General features: G+C 41.5%; 1 protein-coding gene and 1 long non-coding RNA gene across 12 annotated transcripts in view; one reads left to right on the top strand and one right to left on the bottom strand.

The window, feature by feature from the left end:
- Positions 1-8801, bottom strand: part of Atp8a2 (ATPase phospholipid transporting 8A2) — a 641036-nt gene extending 632235 nt beyond the window's left edge. For 4 of the 11 annotated variants that reach the window (XR_015446599.1, XR_015446600.1, XR_015446601.1 and 1 more), the window contains exon 1: positions 8167-8385. Coding sequence is in view for 6 of the 11 variants with exons in the window: in XM_087199396.1 (XP_087055522.1) it covers positions 8167-8242 (76 nt within the window). In the remaining 5 variants the exon portion in view is untranslated. Of the gene's footprint in view, positions 1-8166; positions 8387-8660 lie in introns of those variants that run through there. The other 7 variants (XM_087199393.1, XM_087199395.1, XM_087199394.1 and 4 more) reach the window with 5 other exon arrangements.
- Positions 8151-18203, top strand: LOC110343911 (uncharacterized). The gene is made up of 4 exons (XR_015446602.1): positions 8151-8196; positions 8681-9019; positions 16337-16482; positions 17832-18203. It is a non-coding gene; the product is annotated as an uncharacterized LOC110343911 (long non-coding RNA).
- Positions 18204-20071: the final 1868 nt, after the last annotated feature.

Here is a 20071-nt window from a genome sequence, read left to right as displayed (position 1 = left end):
CAAAGTACACAATCCCATGAAAAATCAATTAAACATGTTTGCTCTACATGATCTATAATATATTTCTCCAACATAAATATGATGCAAGCCACATATACAACTTAGACAATCTGTAATATATTTCTTCTACATAAGTAGAATGCAAGCTACACATCACAACTTAAGATTTTCTAGTAGCCACAGTAGAAAAACTAAAAAGAAATTCAGATAATTATTTTAATAAGGCATTTTATTTAACTTAAAATATGCAAAATATAATTACTTCAATAAGTAGCAAGCATAAAACATTAGGCTAAATAAACTTTAAGTTCCCTTTTTGTTCTAAGTCCTGGAGAAGCAGTGTGCATTTCACAGGAACAGCGCAACTCTGTTCTGACTCGCCACTGCTCAAGCCACATGTGGATGTGGCTTGGATGTACACTGGATGTACAGACCTGGAAAGTATCTTCAACTTTGATTATCTCTGGCTCTATATAGCACTGCTTACTCTGTACAAAGTATCTCAGGCTCTCTGAAAGACAAATATTAGGCAAGTAAAGTACAAATATCACTTTCTATTTGTCCATGGTCAAGAAAAGCTCCTCCCTCATCACTCACCTCCTTAGTTTCCATTTCTATGGTGTGTTGCTTCCAAACCGTGGTTTTGCAAAATCACACTCTTTTCCCTGGTACAGTACAGCCCTTGTTCAATCCTCATCATTTTTCACCTGGAGTATTATGACAGGCCCTAATTCCACACTTCATGTAATCTTCCTTATCACTTGTGTTCGGCAGTAGCCTGATTTGTTCTTACAGGAGGACCCTTCTCAGTGGCCTGCCCACATTGGGATCCTTCCTTCTAGAAAATCTACCCAAACTGTAACAGCAGAAAATTGGATAGTGGAAGAGTTACACACAGTTGAAAAAACAATGTATCCCCAAGCATCCAGAAAAGGCAAGGTGAAATAGACCCAGAAAGTGTATTTTTATTATTTTCTCCACAGAAGTGACACACTGTCTTAAACACTTAGCAATAAGCTGAGCAGGTCTCCTGAGATTCCAGAGGAGAGATGATAGCCTAATTTGTTCACAACATATTCAGTAACTACTGCTGTGAAGATTTAAAGGCAATACATTATGTATTTATAAGATGGGTATGGTGGCCTGTTCCTATAATCTCAGCACCCTGGGAGGCTGAAGTAGGAGGAGTTCAAGCTCTAGCCAAGCCTGGGCAACTTAGTGAGACCCTGTCTCCAAGTGAAAAAACAAAAAAAAGAAAAGAAAATTAAAAGGATTGGGGATGTTGCATGCAGCTCAGTGCAAACGCCCTAAGTGAAATTCCCAGTAACAGAAAAAAAAATCGTGTAGTTTTAAAATCAAAGTTATGTTTCCTCAAAGTTTAAGGAAAAAGAAAATTGAAGAGTCTTAAATAAGGATAATCATTATATAGCTAAAAATAGCTAAAACGCCTGATGCGATGGCTGCACTAACGGAATATATCAGTAGGCAATCCACTGTCCTCTCCTTTGAATACCAATGCACTGCTCCATTATTAAGGTGTCATGACCATGAAAACAGTAACTGTCTTTGAACCTGGGGTCTGCAATGAGCTCCCAAATGTCAGATTAGAGAAATGCTCACTTCATGGGGTAGTTTGCTTACCCCAGTTTCCCACATAATCAGGTTCAGTAATGTGCTTAAAATATTTACAGTAATCCTGGGATCCGCACTGCTGTGTCTGGCTAGTACAGTATCTCCAGAGATAGAAAGGGGGAAAGTAGCACTCAAATACTTCTCTGAAATATATGAAACTGGCATAAGATTCCCCAGAATGGAAAATTTACTTCCAAATGCAAAATCTCTGAATCAAAATTAATGGGGATGAGGTCCCATTTTTTAGGATGAAATATGACAAGATAACAAATTATGGTTCTTACAGAATGGCAGGGAGGTGAATAAGAGATGAGCTGCAGAGCAACAGTCAGGCACATGATCAGGACACACATGTGTGTGCATATGGTAATATGTCCACACGGTGAGTTCTCCACCAGCACAGCTGCTTAATGAACATCACATGTGCACTTTCTTTTTCTGAGAAAAGTCGCTATATTGCCCTGGCTGGCCTCGAACTCCTGAGCTCAAGTGAATCTCCTGCCTCAGCCTCTGGAGTAGCTGAGACTATAGGTACACACTGCCCTGTCCAGGCTCACATGCACTCTTAGGACACATCTGAGCAAGCAGACTTGGGAGCCTGGTGGGTATGATATTCCTTTTCCCCCACTTCAGTCCTGCTCTGTCCCCAGAAGGGCTCTCTCCTGGCCTTGAATGGATTCTGTTTTGTGTCTTCTTTAACAATGGTAAGGAGCAACTATAAGACATGGACATGAAGTCACTTTTATTTTTGGCCTTTCTTAATGGTTGTTAACATTTGCTCTGAGCACTTTTTCTGGCCTAAAATGATGTAAATAATGTCTTGTATCACTGTGGTATCGACCACAGGTTATATTTAGTAAATGTAAAGAGCCACAAAGTGAGACAGAGACCATCCTCAGAGGCACTGTATACACATCCTAGCATAAATGTTTGAAAACTTTTTAGAGAATAATTATAATTTTAGTTTAATCTGTTTATCTAGGGGCACCTCTGTGAGATAAAGCTTCCATTGTAAAAGTAAAGTCAATTATTGAACAACTGAAGGAATCATCTGAGGTGCATATTAGCCACCTCTGGCACAAGAAAGACTATTGTCAATGAAAGGTATGACCTTCAGAGACACTGGAGGAGGAAGATGCTGAAATCAGAGTGGCTGGTGATTGTTAACTTCTGCAATCACATATGCCCAAATAATGATGCTATCAGAACAGTTAAATCCTCCCATCATGCCTCTGTTCGGTCATCTCCTAGAGGGGAAGACAATGGCAACTAGTTTTTGCCTTTTCTGCTATTATGCAGGATAAATATCTAGGTGGGTGGAGGAGTCTGCCTTGAATGATGATGGGCAGCACGAGAAATAATAACATACTGACTATATAAGCTTGACCATGTATCAGATAATTACAGCATGCACTTCTAGGCACATCATGCACATACAACCACCTCATCAAGTGCAAACCTTTTATTTTCATCTCTAACAGAAGTAAACAAAACTTTGGTGGGGGTACTGAGGATCAGACCCCAGGATGCTCTACCACTGAAATACATGCCTACCCCTTCTATTTTTTAATTTTGAGACATGGTCTCCCTAAGTTGCCCAGGTAGGACTTGAATTTGTGATCCTCCTGCCTCAGCCTCCTGCAGTGCTGGGATTATAAGCATGGACCACTACAGCCACCATGGAATCTTTCTAATGTCATATATGTAGTAAATGACAGTGTCAAAATTTGGATTCAATTCTCTCTGGTGTTTTAGCCCTCACATATACTGCCTCTCCGCAACTTTCATGCATAACCTAAATCTTTAGACCAAGTCTGAAAATGACCCAGGACAGACTTCAGTCAAACTGTCATTTATTGAATACCAACTGTATAATACAAAAAATGGAAGCAGGTGAGTGTAGACTCATGTATGTCAAGAAGAGGTAACAATATGGAATGAATGGACTTGTTTCGTTCAGTTGAGATATGATGTTGAACTAGGCTGGCTGCAGATGGTAAAAAGGACTTGGGAATTAGCTGGTCCTATTGGAAATTAACAAGCAAGCAAAGAATTTCTCTGAATTGTTTTTTCAAGGGTGAAATGAAAGAATGAAAGATAAGCCATCTCTGGCTTATCTTCCAACACTTACATTCTAACAGCAGAGCTTCTCGAGTTTACAGCTGCTCTACTTCTCCTGAAAACTTCTGGCAGGGTGTTGGAAAAACTAGGTCTGCACAGGGGCTCATTAAAAGAACAGAAACATCTTTAACTACCAGGACTTCAGGAGAGATGGAGGGACTGGGTTTGGGATTTAGAACAGAACCACAAGTACAGCTTTTGAAACGTATGAAGTCATCCAGGTTCTATATTTGATCTATGCACTTTTTTTCTGCTCTTTATTACTGATCTTTTATTTAGCCAAATCTAGACTCTTACAATAAGACAGTGAGGAAGCTTCCACCTCAGACAGAGCTGAAGCCCTGGAAGTCCCTGGAAAACAGCTGGGGAGTTTCCTTTCTGTCTCCTCTACCCACTCCCTGCACCCCTGTGGGCACATGCACCTGCTTAACATCCCTATTTGTCCACATTCTCTGCCTGGGAGTGTAAACTCAAGGTTGGAGAACTGAGAGCTCTCTCCACATACTTCATGATCCACCCCCGGACCATGAGGTCCACAAGACCACACGGTTTTGTCCCTCCTCCATCTCCAGCACACCAAACAGTGCCTGGCACAGAGAAGGTGTTAATCTATACCTGTGAAATCAATGGCTCCATTCTCATTTTGTCTCTCTTACTAGACTGAAAGGTCCACTGTGGACAGATTATAAGCTCCACATGAGAAGGACCTCTCTTACCAGCCTTTGGATTCTCATCATTTGGTAAACAGAGACACAGAGGCACAAGATAAATCTTTGGGGAGAAGTAGAACTGACAAAAGTATAATAGAATTAAGATAGAATATAGGAGGTTAAGATAGGATTAGTTGGAGGGTGGAGGATGTGGCTAAGTGACACAGCACTTGCCTGGCAAGTGGAAAGTCCTGAGTTCGATCCCCAGTAACAAAAAAAAAAGATAGGATTAGTTGGACACTTTGGCACACCCTGTAAGCCCAGCATTCTGGGAGCTGAGCCAGGAGAATCCTAAATTCAAGCCCAGTGTAGGCAACTTAGCAAGATTCTGTCTCAAAATTTAAAAAAAAAAATTAAGAGGACAGGGAAGACACTGAAAAGGGGTTGGGATAGAATTAAGATAGGCATCAAAAATAATGAAAAATAATAATCAAGAATGGCCTTACTAAATATTATTATGATCAGTACCTAATCTTAAAAAAGGACTGTAATTTGTAATTCTTGCAGTGCTAGTTTGTACAAAGTGACAAGCATCAAACTTCATTGAAAAAAATCTTTCATTGGAGAGATGCAAATAAAAACAACACTGAGATTCCACCTCACTCAAGAAAGAATGGCTGCTATCATGAAATCAACCAATAACAAATGCTGGCGGGGCTGTGGGGAAAGAGGAACCCTGCTCCACTGCTGGTGGGAGTGCAGACTGGTGCAACCACTGTGGAAGTCAGTATGGAGATACCTCAAAGAACTACAACTGGAAGTCCCATTTGACTCAGCTATTCCCCTGCTGGGTATCTTCCCCAAAGAATTAAAAGAATCATACTACAGTGATATATGTGCATCCATGTTCATAGCAGTACAGTTTGTAATAGCTAAAACTTGGAAGCAGCCCAAATGCCCATCAACTGGAGACTGGATAAAGAAAATGTGGTTTGTAAATAAAATGGAGTACTACTCAGCCATAAAGAATGAGAAATTAGAGACATTTATTGCTCAATGGATCCACATTGAGGTGATACTCTTAAGTGAAATAAATAGGACACACATGTGTAAATACCAAATAGTTTCTCTGGTGTGAGAAACTGAAAGTGTAAATAAGGACTAAAAGGTATAATAGATAATGTGAAATAGGAAGAAAAGGGACAAAGGGGAAGGGGAAGTGGGAGGAGTAGGGGAAAGGAAAGAAGGGAATGGAATTAATATGAGAAAATGAAAAAATGGAAACAAAGTCTTTTTAAATAGGGAGGGATGGAGGGGCTAACGGGAGGGCAGGGGAAGGGGGAAAAATAAGAACCAAGAGAGATTATGTGGAGGTGTAAATTTCCAATGATGAATGTCATTATATTGTATACCTAAAATGTACCAATAAAATAAAATTTTTAAAAAATTTAAAAAAGAGAATAATGACTTTAATATTTTTATGGGAACACATGAATCTAGGCCTTTTACCTGGATTTACCCTGAGTCACTCCTAGAGCCCACATTACCTGGGCCTTCCCTCTGTCCATATATTGTGTAAATCCCCTAAATAGTCCTGCATCTCATAAAATCTCTCACATTGTCTTCTGGAACTTGCACTAGTCATCAACAAGACCCCAGGCCCGCATCTCTTTGAACACTGCTGGACCTTCTGGTCTTTATTGTTCTGCTTTGAGGACCCTACTCCTCATTGTTGTTCCCAGACTTCTGCTGCCTATAAAACCCTGACTCTAGCTTCCAAGCTGTCACACGACTCCACCATAAGATCAGTCTTAAAACACGCTGTCTTGAACTCACATCCTCCTCCAGCTACAACTCCATCTGCTTCTTCTTCCCTTTTCTGGAAAATTGACCCTAAGGAGTCTTCTGGATTTGCTGTTGCCAGTTCCTGTCCTCTTCTTCTGTCTGGCACCTATTCTGTCAGACATTAGTCCCCACAATGACATGACAGCAGCTCTTTGAAGGTCATATGCCCTCCATATGGCTAAATCAAGGACCAGTGCCCAGGCCTCGTCTTTCTTGGGCGCTGGGCAGCATTCCTGTCTTACTGGCTAGAATTCCATGTACCTCTCTCCCAGTCTGCCATGTCTGGACTGACCATCCTTTCAGGCCCGTTGTGTCACCTCTAATCCCCCCAATTGTGAAATACTAGAATGTCCAGAATGCCCTCAGATCCCTCTTTTCTAGGCAACATCTATGTGCCCTGATAGTGGGATTGGTTATGTAATTTTTAGAGCCAAATACAAAACTAAGTTGTGGGTCCTTGTTCAGAAGTCGTGAAGGCAGTAACTGCAGAGCATTAAAAGATGCTCTCCCGATAGTAGGGCCCTGGCACGTGCAGGTTGGACCCTTCTAGGGGCTATCCTGCCTCGACCCTTGGATTTGGACCTCTGGCCTTGAACACTCCCCTGAACTCTAGGTTCATGAACCCAGCTCTGCACTGAAGGTTTCCATGGGGTTCTCTAGAGGGCACCTCAGATTCGACCTGGTAAAAACCAATCAATCTCCTCATGCTGCTCCCTGAAAACCCTGGTCCTCTGCAAGTCTCCCCATCCTATGAGTGATGCATTCTCTCAGTTTCTCAGTGACCTTAGAACCTCCCTGGAGCTCCTCCTTTACAAGTCCCACATTCAAAGCAGAGCAGACACCCTTGGCTCCACTTGGAAAACAGGAGATGCCCTTCCTCTGCTGGCACCTTAGCACTCTCCCCCAGATTTCTGCTGTCCCTCCCAGAGTCCTTCTTGCCCCCTAAATTTTAATGTTGGCCTTGAGCTTGGTGATCCTTTTAGGAAAGGACAGTCCTCAACAGGAAGGTGCAGGCGTCGTGACTCGTATTTAACCAATATTGGTCAAAATTACCTAAAGAGCTTGGTTCCCTGTCACATTACTCAACTACTGAAATGCAAAATTCAATTATTTTTTAATACGCCAATTACCTCCAAACAAAAACACAAAGATGACAAGTGACTCCAGCTTCAAACCCCAGCCCCAAACCCTCTTCATGTCAAAGGTGTATCCACACACTTGCAGAGAGCCCTGCAGAGCTAAGACTAAGTCCTTGGCAAGGTCCTCTTCCAATGCCGCATTAACTACCAGTCCAGGTAACCCACCGCGTTTTATCACCACGGAAGATTCAGCTCCACAGAACCCCGGTTTCCAAATTTGTTACATAACATAACAAAGGCTTCTAACCCAGGCTGTGTGTGCGTGTGTGTGTGTGTGTGTGTGTGTGTGTGTGTGTCCTCCATGCCGCACGGTGAGCTAGCTTCTGGGCCCCAGGTGGTAAGAAACACTCGAGGGACCCTCTGGCTCCCAAAGCTCTGCAGAAAATGCCGCTCCTGGCTAAGCCCTCGCCAGAGAGGAGGCGAGACGTTCCCTGCACCAACCTGCAATGCCCTCCGCAGCTAGGGTTTCAGCTTGGGAACCACGCTCGGTGTTCTCTAGCAGGGGTGCATGGGCTTTCGCGCGCGTGGGCGCGCGCGCGCGCGCACACACACACACACACACACACCCCTGCACCACGGCCAGAGGGGGTCTCTGACACTCACCACCCCCTCACCCGGGCCTCGGGTCTCTAGGCCTGGCAGGTGGAGTGGGCCCAGCCCCAGGCGCAGACAGAGCTGACGTTCTAGGGAGGGGAGCGAGCTGGGCGGGGCGGTGTCACCAACCGCGGCCCCCGCCCCGCCCCCACCGGCCCACCCCCGCCGCGCCCCTCCCCGCTCACCCACGGACGAGCCGATCCTCGCCCGTCGCGGTAGGGACATCTTAAGAGCCTTGTCCAGGCTGGCACTTTTCAGCATCGCAGCCGCGTCTCGGGCTCGGCAGCCCGGGGAGAGCGGTGGAGGCTGAGCGCAGCGGCGGCGGCGGCGCCAGGGCCATGGGCGCGCTGGCGCGGCGCGGCGCTGCGGCTGGCGGGGACCCGGAGCGCCTGAGCCCGGAGCCCGAGGCTGCGCCGTCAGTGCCGCAGCGCCCACTGCCGCAGCGCCCGGAACGACCGCGCCGGCCCCGCGGCCCGGCTGCGAGGGGGCTGGGCCGGGATCGGCGGGGCCCCGGGAGGAGGAGCGGCCGGGAGGCGGGGAGGGAGCAGCTGCTTCCAGGTGGGGGAAGGCGGCGCGGGCTGCTGGGGTGGGAACTAGCTCGGGCATTGGGGCTTCTCCGGGAGACCGGCGCGCCTGGGTGGCTCGGGGTCTGAGCTTGCCTAATACCTGTTTGGTTTACCTGCTTGTAACTTGTCATAGGGCGCTACTGCAGGCCTTGGGACTGTTCGGGCCTCCTGACTTCCCTTCTTAGTTTCTGTTCATCCGTGTGCACCCCTGGAGGCCCTCTCCGCAGGCTCCTCACGGAGCAGCTATTTCCAGTGTCTGATGCGCCGCGTGGAGCTCAGAAGTCCTGGTTCTGCAGCCCCTGCCCGCTACCCGCACAGCCTTCTAGAATTCTATCCGGGACATCTTACAGCCGCCTAAGAAACCTTGCAGAACACTAAGGGAACACCCGAGCACAGCCACCACACACATTCACACCCATCCACACCTACAGTCGCACCTCCTTCCACAGAATCCAAGTCATTGATAGATAAGGTGAGTGGACTAAGGTCACACGAGGTATTTTTGTTTGCTTTTACTTGTTAGTTAATGTTTAAACTGTATTTGACCGTCCTGGGCACAGTTCCAGAGAGAGAGAGAGAGAGAGAGAGAGAGAGAGAGAGAGAGAGAAACTAAATCTTTATCATATCTGATGAAATTCTGACCTCAGGGATAAAAAAAATTAACAGAGGAACCTTACCTGCCTTTACTGCTGTGAGCATTAAATTTCATTTCCATAAAGTAAACATGAGGGACTGACAAGGAGAACTGATTCAGCAGAAAGAAGCAGTGCTGGGGAAATCAAGGCATGCACTACCACTGCCAGCTCCTGGCTGGCCTCTGTCTGGGCCAGAGATTTTCTTAGGAAAAATCCACGAGGGATGAGAAACTTGTGTTGACAACTGCCGGCTGGCAAGAGACTGCTCTAAATTTTGGCCCGTCTAATCAGGACCACGACCAACAACAACAATAACAACAAACATATCTCTGATAAGAAATTAATCTTTAGCAGAAAAGTGAGAAAAAAGAAAATTTCTAAAGTGGCACGCTGAGGTTCCAGGTGAGAGATGTTTCCTCAGTGAGTCTTCATCACTGCTAAGGAGGATCTTAGCTGGGGTTAAGCCTAGTCTTGATTTTGTCGTGAACGGGTCACTAATGGTTTGGTACATTTTCTGCCTGTAACTCCTAGAGAACTGAGCAGAATTTTGAAAGGAAAATATGTTTTTTTAAGTTTACTAGCCTTACACTTTAAGAATAGTAGAAAAATATTTGTCCATAACTAGCTAAGAACAGACAGAATAAAGGTTTTGTTTTTGTTTTTTTTACAAGAAAGAAGCAAAAGGGGCCGGGGATGTAGCTCAGTGGTTCCGCTGCCTGCCTCACAAGCGCAAGGACCCGGGTTTGATCCCTGGTACCACAAAAAAAAAAAAACAAAACCAAAATATATTAAATGTAGAACACTCGCCTAGACCACCACAAATAGGTCCAGTATCCTACCCTGATTTTGTGTAATCCTATCACAAAACAAGATCATTTCTTGTGGATATGTTTATCTCCCAATAACCTAAACTGGCCTGACAACTTTGTAGCAATGTTAAGGTTGTTCACTTGGCACACCTTGAAGATCACAGCATAGATTTCAAAGAGCAGGGTGAATATTTCCTTTGAACTTGTGTTATTGCCATGGTTATTCCCCTAATCGGACTGCCCCTTGGAAAACTGAAGAGAATAGACAGATGTTGGCCATCGAATCCAGACTTCAATCCTATCTTTCAGTTGCTCAAGGAAAATGTATACACAAAAGACCAAAGCAAGCAATGTCCAGTATTTATTATTAGGCTTGGAATCCAAATGCCAGTATGGATCACCCAGAGGCACCCTTTTTGCCCTCCCAGAAGCAGCCTAGGAACCAAAGATGGAGCCCATAAGGAGGAAGAGCAAATATAAAATTCAGATCAATAGGGAGAGCCTGAGAAATTTACTGTATCTCTGGCCTTATAAAAGGAAGAACTTCTCAAGAAGATAGTTGCTGCAATTCTTAGAGGCATAATGCTAGGTGTTCCCAAATCAAGAAGAATGGGAAGGTCCCAGGTAGGACCCACCGGCCTCTACCTCACCCTGGTGGTTGTCGAGTATCACGGAACATAACTACGCCTCGTGAGCAGCCCTTTTCCTCCCTAGAGATGGGGTGCAGGCAAAGAGAAATTCCTTGTCTTTCTCTGAAACAGCCTTCTCTGTCCTTCACTGTTCTGTGTGACCCTCTCCGTAAGCAGTTCCTTCAGCCAGGACAGACCAGTTTCCCAGGAGAGGATGCAAGCCCTCAGGAGCTGTGACTGTTTTTCTCTGAGACTTCCAAGGAAGGAACCTGGATCAGCTTCTCTTGGCCGCCTGTTCCAGTGTCCCAGAACTTGGGCTCTCGACAGGTCCTTTCTATAACCTTCTTAACTTCTATTTGAATTTGAGTCCATTCTTCCTTGTTTAATCATCATGGCCCTAGAAAACAGTTATCGCCCTTCTCAAAAAGTTCTCTCATACATCCGAAAGCTTCAGGTCATCTAAGCCTTTTTCTTCTAAGTGAAAAAGGTTCTATTTCAGGCCAGGCATTTAGCTCAGTGGCACCACGCTCCTGAGTTTGATCCCGGTACTAAAAAAAAAGGTTCTATTTCTTTTCTTTATTTTCGTTGAAGTCCTGGAAATTGTACCAAGACTCTAAGGCATGCTAGACCATTCATGCTCTACCATTGAACTATACCCTGGCCCCCATTTCTTTTAAAAATGTTTTTGTGTGCATCTGCATCATATATATAAATAAATATTATGTATAAGTATTATATATAAACATTTTAAAAGAAAATGCTTACATACATTTTCTGTGGCATGTTAAAAGATATAAGTGAGCATATAGCAATCCATGTAGCATTTCTCCAGTTTAAGAAACATCACAGTACAGGCACAGTGGAAGGTGTTTTTATATCCATCCCTTACCCATTTTTTCCCTGTGCCTCCAGACCAATTTCCTTTTATCCTTTTTTAATAGAACACCTCCCCTCTCTCGCTGTTATTATTTATAGACTAACAAACTAAAAATCAACCTTGACAGTATTAGGCAAAAGATCCAAGAAGGAAGCTCATTTCAATAAAATATTCTTCTATGAAGTTCTTACTAAGCATTCTGTAAATCTGTTTCTATGACCTAAATTCTCTCTGAATTATTCTTATTTTTACACATTACTTTTTAGAAAGCAGTGTCTCAAACTTCATATAGAGGAAATATTTACTAGAATTGTGAATCTTTCTCTTCCCAAAGACAAAAAGGGCCATCATCCTAGACCGTGTCCCCATTAATTACTTCATTCACTCACCAACATGCATATATGGCATTCAATGCTGGCTGGCAGCTGCCTGTAGTTGGGGCAGGCAACTGGGATACCCACACATGGCTTCCCTACCTGGGCTTCCTACTTCATGGTGGTGAGTTGCAGGGTGGATTCCCAAGAGACAGTGTCATTTGCTGCTGTGTCACCTTTCCTAACCTGGCCTTGAGGAGCACACAGTGTCTCTTCCACCACCTCCTGATTATCAAAGCCGTCTCAAAGGCCCAGTCAGCCGAAGGCAGGTGGAAAGAGACTCTGTCTCCTGATTCTAGAAGAGTATAAGAGTTGGAAACATTGTTGCAGCTACTTTTGGAAATAGAATTTATCAGAACTAGCAAGGAGCAAGTTTAATTTTGATAAGGGCACCATCATCATTATACTTATACAGAAATTAATGAAAGATGTGCAAGGCTTTTACACTGAAAACAAAGCATTTGGGCTCCCAGAGAACGAAGTAGAAAGACTTACATTACTTGATTTCAAATGTTTCTGTTGGACTAATACTAATCAAAACAGGTGGTATAGGCATATTAATAGGCAAATAGGTTGACAGTCCAGAAGTAGGCCCAAGAACACATAGTTAACGAGTATGACAAAGGCCTAAGGCAATAGGGAACAGATTGTCTTTTCAATAAATGATGCTTTTACAGCTTGATAGCCATGAAGGAAATAAAAAAGCTTTGAACCCTTAATCAAGCATGATAATTAACTCAAAATGAACTGAAAACTTAAATGTAAAAAACTAAGTGTACAAATCTTCCAGAAGAAAACAATGGAGAAAAGATTTCCTGCAAGGACATAGAAAACATTAACCATAAAGGAAAACATTTATAAATTAATCATCATCAAAAATAAAACTTCTACTAAAAAAACATATTACCAAGAAAATTAACAGGAAAGCCATAGACTGAGGGTAAATGCTCACAATGCATAAAAGACAAATCTAACTTTTTTAAAGGAAAGGCCAAAAGACTTGAACAGACACATTACAAATGAAGGTATATGAAAGGTCAACAGGCACATTAAAAAATGCTCGAAATCACTAATTGTTAAGTATATGCAATTAAAACAATAATATCCTACCACACACTCACCAGAATGTCAAAATAAAAAAATTAGCTTCAAATATTGTAGAGAACATTGAACAACCAGAACTCACATATTGCTGGTGAAAAGGTACATTATTGTAGCTATTCTTAAAAACTTGTAGTTTCTCATAAATATACACTTGCCCTATAACTGAGAAATTCCACTTCTAGCTATTTACCCAAAATAAATGAACATATATGTCTGTTAAAAAATATTTTAAAATAATGCTAACAGCAACAATATTCATAATAGTCCCAAACTAGAAACAACCCAAATACTACCAACAGATAAATAAGCAGATAAACAATGGTCTATTCCTATAATGGAATGTAACTCAGAAATAAAAAGGAACAGATTACCAAACAACATAGAAGAATCTCAAAATTCATTTCATCATCAAAATTATTCTGAGCAAAAGTAAAACAAAAGATATATATAGTTTGATTCCACTTAAGTGAGATTTAAGAAAGGGCAAATATAAATTCTAAAGATCAGGTTGGTAGATTTACTGGAAAGAGACTCAAGGGAACTTTCCATGATAGAAAGATTTTATTTTTTGATAAAAGAGATGATATCAGATGAATATGTTTGTTAAAACTATCAAAACTCGGGCTAGGGATTTAGCTCAGTGGTGCCACCACCTGCCTTGAAAGCGCAAGGTCCTGAGTTAGATCCCCAGTACCAAAAAAAACCTATCAAAACTATACATACCTATGCATTAACTTTATATCTCACTTTTTAAAATACTAATGAAAGAAGTGAATTTTTAAAGTATTTGTCCTAGGATATTCAGAATGGTATTTATAATGGTAAAATATCTAGAAAACAAACCTAATGACAAAAGAATGAGCAAGTAAGGTAAAATTATTTCTCAAAACACCCTAATTCTCTTTGAATACAAAATTTTGAAGAATATTTAGTGTATTGAGAATATATTTATAGTATTTAATGAAGAAAGGATACAGAAAAAGATACAGCTATGTCATGATCCAATTTTCAATACACATATGTAAATTGTATAAATATTTATATTAATACATGTGTATGTGTTTTTTAGCTTTCTGTCACTATGACAAAATATCAGAAAAACTCAACTTACAAGAAGAATGGTTTCAGTTCATGGTTGCTTGACCCAAGGGTGAGGCAGTCATTTGTGACAGAAACATGTGGCCAAGGAAAGCTGCTCTGGAAGCAAAATGACAAGAGGGAGGTAAAAGGGCAGAAAACAAAATATCCACTTCCAGGACAACCCTTCCCAACCCCTGTTACCTATTTAAGCCACTAGGCCCTATCTGCTGCAGTTTCCACTACATCACAGTAGCTCATTAAGTTATGAATCCGTGAATGGATTGATCCATTCATGATGTCAGAGCCCTCATGATCCAGTCACCTCCCAAAGACCCCATGTCTGATGACCGCTGCCTTAGGGACCAAGCCTACACAACACATGGCTTCTGGGGACATGTAAGACCCAAATTGTAATAGACTACATACCATATATCTTGTAACCATGTCTAGAGAGAGAAATACAGTACTGAATTGCTAGCAATAATAATCTCTAGATGGTGATGTTTATTTCCTTTATACTTCTTCATATCCTTCAGTATTTTTTTACGACACAATAAGAAAAGTATCTTCTTAATTGAAGTGTAGGAGTAATACAGTGAGTCCATCAGCCCAAAGTTGTTTCCATCGAACACCACCTGAACTTGTAGACAGGATGAGTATCCACAAAATGCTGGTTGCTGCTATGGTCTGAACATTGCCTCCTCCCAAACTCATAGTGGAGTTTAATCCCCATTGTGAGTTATTGAGAGGTGAAGACTTAATCCAGCTATGTGTTTAAAGAAGGGACCTTTGGGGTTGAATACTGATCACTTTATAAGAAGAGAGACAAAAGCAGAGCAAACAGTGCATGCTCCCTGTCTCTCATCATGCAATTCCCTCGTGCCACCTTGGGAGTCTGCCCACAAGAAGACTATATACCAGATGCAGCCCCTTGGCTCTGGACCACATTTTCAAACCACAGTGAATCTCTTTTCTTTATAATTTACCCAATCTGTGGTAATATGTTATTGACAACAGAAGTGGACTAGCACAGCTGCCAGGCCAAATGGGGGGAACAGAAGCGATGTCATAACAAGAGCAAAACATCTCTCTAACAAATGCAATACAGGCACAAGACACTGGGGAATTTGACAGCCAACCCAGAAACCTGCTGACAAATGAACTAGTCTATAGCACATGAGCTAGTCTTATAATAATTATAACAACTAGCATTTTAAGAGCTTCCTCTGGGTCAGGTAAGCTAAATGAATAGCTGGTATTTTCCCCTTTAATTTTCATGACAATACGAATAGATAAGTACATATCATCTCTTATGGATGAGAAAACTCAGGTTAGAGAAGTTAAATCATCTCCATGGAGATGAGACGGCTACGTAGTCAGAATGTGAGCTCTCATCTGTGGAAGACTACAATATTGATTATGCCCCAACGCATGCTGTAAGAAGTTAGGCCGTAAAGAGTTAACCCCACGATTGGCTTGTTTTAGGAGTCCACATGCACCCAAATTGCATTCCCACAGCTAAAATGTTCTAACTAAAAGGACAATGTTCTAATTACAATCATATATTTTGTCTATTCCGTTTCTAATAGGAGCCTTGCTTACATTAATTTCCATAGAAACCGCACATCTGCGCATCCTCACACATAGTTCTGCCCTTGGACATAGCTCACCTTTACCCCATTTGATTACCAGAAAAAATCAGTGGCTTGGGCTGGCCAGTGCCTTTGTTGGCTGCACCAGCATTGGTTATCCTGCTGCCCTGCTTTCTCTCTCTCAGTTCTGTTTTTTAGGGTTTTTTCTCAGGCCTGCTTTGTCTACTGAGTAGGAGAATGGAGCCTACTGCAGAGGTTTCCAGTATCATTTCAGGGCCCCCCAGTACTCTTCAGTCTGTCCAGTGTCACATTCATAGTAATTCTACTTACCTCCGTCTTGAAAGAAGTCTTTCAATGGAGAAGTGGGGGTGGGGGAAGTATTTATCATTAGTCATAATAGCAGCAGAAAGTGAAAAATAAATTTTTTATATATAATCAAGCGTCTGTCTTTTCTTTCACATCCTCTGACCAAAGACCAATGAGGCAATTACAATTTTGAGCACCTACACTGTCCTATACAAAATGAATAAAAACTCCTATTTTACTAAGTTCTGAAGTTTCTGATCCACCCTCTAGTTATGGGGAATTTGTGGCTTTTTCATCTTTTTGAACTGCTCTCTCTTTACTCTCTGTGACTTCAGGGAAAAGGCCAATAATGTCACACACTCAATTCTCCTATTGTATTCAAGGAGAGGCCCAGAGAGCCATGCTGACCAGTAAGTCTCCCTTGAAACCTTTATCTGTCACATGATGATACAAGCATCACCAACTAGAGGGCTTTACAGAGGCAGAGCGGAACACCTGAGAACAGAGGGTCATGAACTATAAGGATCATGTAAGTTTGGGGCTTCCAGAAGCTGTCTTGGCACCATTTTGGAGAGATTCTCTTAGCTAGCAAGGAGATTCATTGTGCTCTCACTCATGGTATAGAGATGAATGGGGAATGGGAACTAAATCCCCCAAGCCACTTCCAGGAGATAAAGATAGGTATTGTATCATTTGTAAGCAAAATACCACAAGTTAATTCAAGTCCCTCTTCCTTTTTGTACCTCTTCCCCTCTCTGTCATCAAATTTACCTGGAACATAGAATTATAAAAAATGCTGTGTATAAATGAATGGACATTGACCTAAAATGAAGCAACAGCAGTGCTCCTCAAAATGTTTCTCAATACTTTTGGCTTCAAAAATAACATGTGCTAGGGCCAGGGATTTAGCTCAGTGGTGCTGCCACCTGCCTTGAAAGCACAAGGTCCTGAGTTCCATCCCCACTACCCAAAAAATAGATAAATAAAAACAACGTGCTCTTGAACATCAACTGGTATATTGGCTTATAAACCTCTCATTCCCAGAAAACACTAATTCATTTAAATAGTGACAGATTAACATCATTTTAGACAAGAGCTGCCTGGTGTACCATGCTGTCATGTCCCATCACAGAAAAAGAAAAATCCCTAATCTTGTACTGTATATCTATTTGGACCTTCTTATTTCCTTGTGTGTGATGCTTACTGGGAAAGCAGTCAAGACCACACTGAGCATAAAGAATGCCTATAGGGCCAAACATTCTCCACCCATGTCTTCATTTATATAATTCTCCACAAATACACTAACTACTCCCTAACGTTGGTAAAGGTACAGTTCCTCAAATATTTTCACAATTATTTCTTTTTCTTAGAGAAAGTTTAGAGTTCAGAGTCTAAGTAGCCACACAGTAACCGTTCACCTAGAAATAAATTTTCAAATATCAAGGGAGAAATGTCTGAGAATTGGAAAAGCTTTTAAATACAGAAAAACCTTGGATTGTAACTTATTCCACAAGTGTTCTGCAAGACAAGCAAACATTTCTAATAAATTTTAACTTGATAAACAAGTGATGTCTAAATTTTTTTAAAAGTTAGCATTTGTAACAAAGGACCGAGAGTGTCTTACATTATGGTTTTCAAAAGCAAATGTAATATTTTGCCCATTTTCCAAAATTAGGCAATTACTGTAAAAGTTCTGATCTTATCTGTCTGAAACTACAGCGGTGGGACTGTCACAGACAAGTAGAATTGTATACTCATGGGTCATCAGCTTTTGTCTAGTGACAGTGACCCGTGTCTTTTCAGGGATATAAGGAGAAGAGAGGAAGGGAGAGAAATGTTTGTTCTGTTCTACTCATCCATTCTTCTTATCTTTGACAGAGAGATGCCAAGAAGAGGACCTGGGATGACTCAGGAAGAAAGGGTAGAAAGAAGAGAAATAAAAGTTTGTATTTGTTTGTTTTAATGTTGTTGGCATTAAAGAATTGCTAATAGAGTTTCAGGAACTGGTGGAAGCAATAAAATGGTTAGCTGTGGTTTGCGTTGTTAACCTCCTGGACCTACAACACAGCTATCATATTTACATTGATTTGTTTCTCTTATGAACATATAAACATGCATTTTAAACTTATAACAGTTCTTTTACTATGTTTTAAAAATGTAGAAAAATGGATGAAAATACATCAAATATATGATGGTTACTACTTTTTGATTCATTTTATGTCTTTTTCCTGGTTAAACGTAAGTGTATCTCCAGATTAATAAATATATTTCAAACTCACAAAAAAAATCAAGTGATGTCTTGCAATACGAGTAGTACATGATGCCAAATATCTGAGGATCACAAGTGAGCCAATAGTTAGCTCCCCCATCTCTGTCTCTCTCCTCCTCCCTCTCTCTCTCATCTCCCTCTTCCTCTCTCTCCCTCTCTCTTTCGTCTCTGTCTCTTTCTCTCTCTTCTCTCTCTCTCTCTCTCTCTCCGAATATGAGTGATTGTCTCCCCACAGCAACAGGCTATAGTGATTTTGTCTGCAGAGGAAGAGAGGAAAAAGGCAGAGGACTCCCTCACTTCCAATGAGGTTAGGGAGCTGTGTAAAATGTGAGAAGTGGTGCAAACTTTTGTAGAAAAGCAAATAAGAAGGGTGTGCCCGTACAAGCGATGAATCTGCTTAACAGCAATGGAGCATCACGTTTCCGCAAAATCCTCAAAAGGAGACAAAAGTAAGTATTGCTGGTATGGTCGGATAGGTTCCTTGTTAAAGTTGCACAAAAAAGGTGAAGATTGCGCTGAGCCAATAGAGAGCAGTGATTCCATCGGTAGCAGCAAAAATCACAGGGACCCTCCTTTCTATTCCCTCCCTCACACCAGCCACAAAGGTTTTCAAAAAGAAGTGCAGGTTGATTTGTTTATTTTTCTTTATATTTTGTTTTCTTTATTATTTTGCATTCTGTTAAAGTACTGTAACCATTTTATATGGATTTTTGGATTATTGCCTAAATCATCTGAGTTTCCATTATTTCTTTAGTTTTTATTTATGAGTATATGTTCATGGTACGTGCATTTTACAGTCATCTTGGGGAGTAGGTGTATGTGCATAATACAACTTGTCTCTTTTTATTTTAATCCCCTTCTTTCCTCCCTCCCTCTGTCATCCTCTGATTCCCCTTTCCCTCTTTTCATACTTGCTGATATTATTAATCTTAGTTCATGTTTATGGCTGATAATGACCACATTCATTGAGGTTAATAGGCCCTTTTACTGGCTTATCTTCCCTGTACCTATTTCCCCATCCTCTCCCCTTGTCTTTGATTCCCTGAACCTCTTCCTATCTGCAAGAGATCCATCCCCTTGTTTCCTTCTATCCTTTCTGTATTTTTTCCATAGTTTGTACTTTGCCTTATGCAAATGAGAGATACCACACAAATATTTAAGCTTGTGTGTCTGATTTATTTCACTCAATATTATATTTTCCAGGGGCATCCATTTTCCTACACATGTCTCAAATTTGTTCTTCTTTATAGTCAAGCATTATTCCATTACATATAGATCACACAGTTTCTTTATCTAATTGTCTGTTGATGGGTATACAGCCGCTTCTGGGATTTAGCTGTTATGAATTGTGCTGCTATAAACACTAATATGCATATATCACTGGAGTATGATGATTTGCTTTGCTATACTTTGGATTACAAAGCATGTATCTGGAATGAATCATGCTCACAGGTCAAGGTTTTACTGTATATTTCTTTTAAATGATCTGAAGAGAAACCAAACTCAGTTACAATACTGAGTAAAACAAATTCACACACAAGTTTTTACATTAGCATTTTGCATTTATCCCAGAATGTTCCATGCCAGCTCAGGAAGCTGACCTTCCACTTCTGGTGCATGTGAAAGCTAACTGGTACGTGGCTCTTTCAGCCCTACCTTGGTCTGTTTTCCTGCAGCCTTTCTTTCTCAGATTTGGACTCTGTCATTGAGTAAAGGGTTTATAGCCCTTAGAGTTCCATTGGGAGACTTTATATGGACATGTCATTACAGAGATATAGAATAAAGAAAATGGAGCTCCTTGGCCAAATCACTATGTGTCTCTTGGCCTTATTTTGCCTATATGTAAATG

The sequence above is a fragment of the Heterocephalus glaber genome, unplaced genomic scaffold (genome assembly GCF_053883595.1).
Source record: "Heterocephalus glaber isolate CG9 unplaced genomic scaffold, H.glaber_assembly_v1.0 deba00001719, whole genome shotgun sequence".
Taxonomy (NCBI): domain Eukaryota; kingdom Metazoa; phylum Chordata; class Mammalia; order Rodentia; family Bathyergidae; genus Heterocephalus; species Heterocephalus glaber.
The sequence above is the reverse complement of the archived record's forward strand: the minus strand, read 5'-3'. Positions and strand labels throughout refer to the sequence as shown.